This window comes from Seriola lalandi, unplaced genomic scaffold (genome assembly GCF_002814215.2).
Source record: "Seriola lalandi dorsalis isolate HSWRI2012SDOR001 ecotype SW California unplaced genomic scaffold, Sedor1 jcf7180002054588, whole genome shotgun sequence".
Classification (NCBI taxonomy): Eukaryota; Metazoa; Chordata; class Actinopteri; order Carangiformes; family Carangidae; genus Seriola; species Seriola lalandi.
Window position 1 is genome coordinate 1,277,426 of NW_019525141.1, and position 895 is coordinate 1,278,320.

General features: G+C 42.0%; 1 protein-coding gene across 1 annotated transcript in view; it reads left to right on the forward strand.

The window, feature by feature from the left end:
• LOC111664415 (collagen alpha-1(XII) chain-like) overlaps window positions 1-895 on the forward strand; it is a 23,343-nt gene that overhangs the window by 15,171 nt on the left and 7,277 nt on the right. Inside the window, exon 7 of the mRNA XM_087177324.1 lies at window positions 338-484. Within this exon, the coding sequence (XP_087033450.1) occupies window positions 338-484 (147 nt within the window). The remainder of the gene's footprint in view (window positions 1-337; window positions 485-895) is intronic.

Below are 895 nucleotides of genomic sequence, written 5' to 3' on the forward strand. Positions count from 1 at the left end.
TGTGTAACTACAGGCTGAGCTAGGATGCTAGGATAGGAGTTAAGCTTCATGTTACGAAAATCAAGTGAGGCATTACTCAGGTCTTACTAAATGAATTCAAATCAGGCTACTTCCCTGAAGGAAGAAAGTCAAGCTAAGTCATGGGATATGCTTTAGCAGCAGTAATGTAAAGCACATGATTTCTAATTGCTGGGATTAAAATGTACATCATTGTAGTTTGTCACAGTTTAGTTTAGGCATCAGGAAAAAACAAATTTGTTACTTTGCCAACCAAAACATTTTTTCTTCTTGAGTTTCATGTTTGAGACACTGTGTTAACACATTATTTTTCTTTCAGGTGTGAGAGATGCTGACAGGTCACAACTGTGGTCCATTGCCTCTGACCCCAAAGAATCTCACATGTACCATATTCAGGAATTCCTTTCTTTCTCGGACATCACCAACAACCTCTACATCGACCTCTGTAACAGCACTAAAAGCTTAGGTAGGCAAGCATACAGCCATGCATAGTGGTTTAGCAACTCTGGCAGAGAAACTCACAGAGGGCAAAGTAAAATTCACATCATAAGGTGTTTAGTCAGAAAATCCAGGGTCAGGTAAGCAGTCCAAAAACTGCAAACAGTAACAGGCAGGGAGCAGCAGAAGTCTGAAAACCAAGTGACAAACCAAAGGGCAGACATGAGTAAACGGCTGGAGAGCAATGCATACAGGAGACAACAGCCTTTTTTCACTGTGTGGTATCTGCACCACTCCACTCTGTTCGCCTCTTCTGGTTTTCCATTGGGCAACACTTTTGGATAGTACCTGGTACTTGTTCACACCTCCTCTGAGTTTCTAAGTGAGCGGAGATGATACCAAAGGTGATGTGAGATCACAGCAGACTAATGGTTGGTCA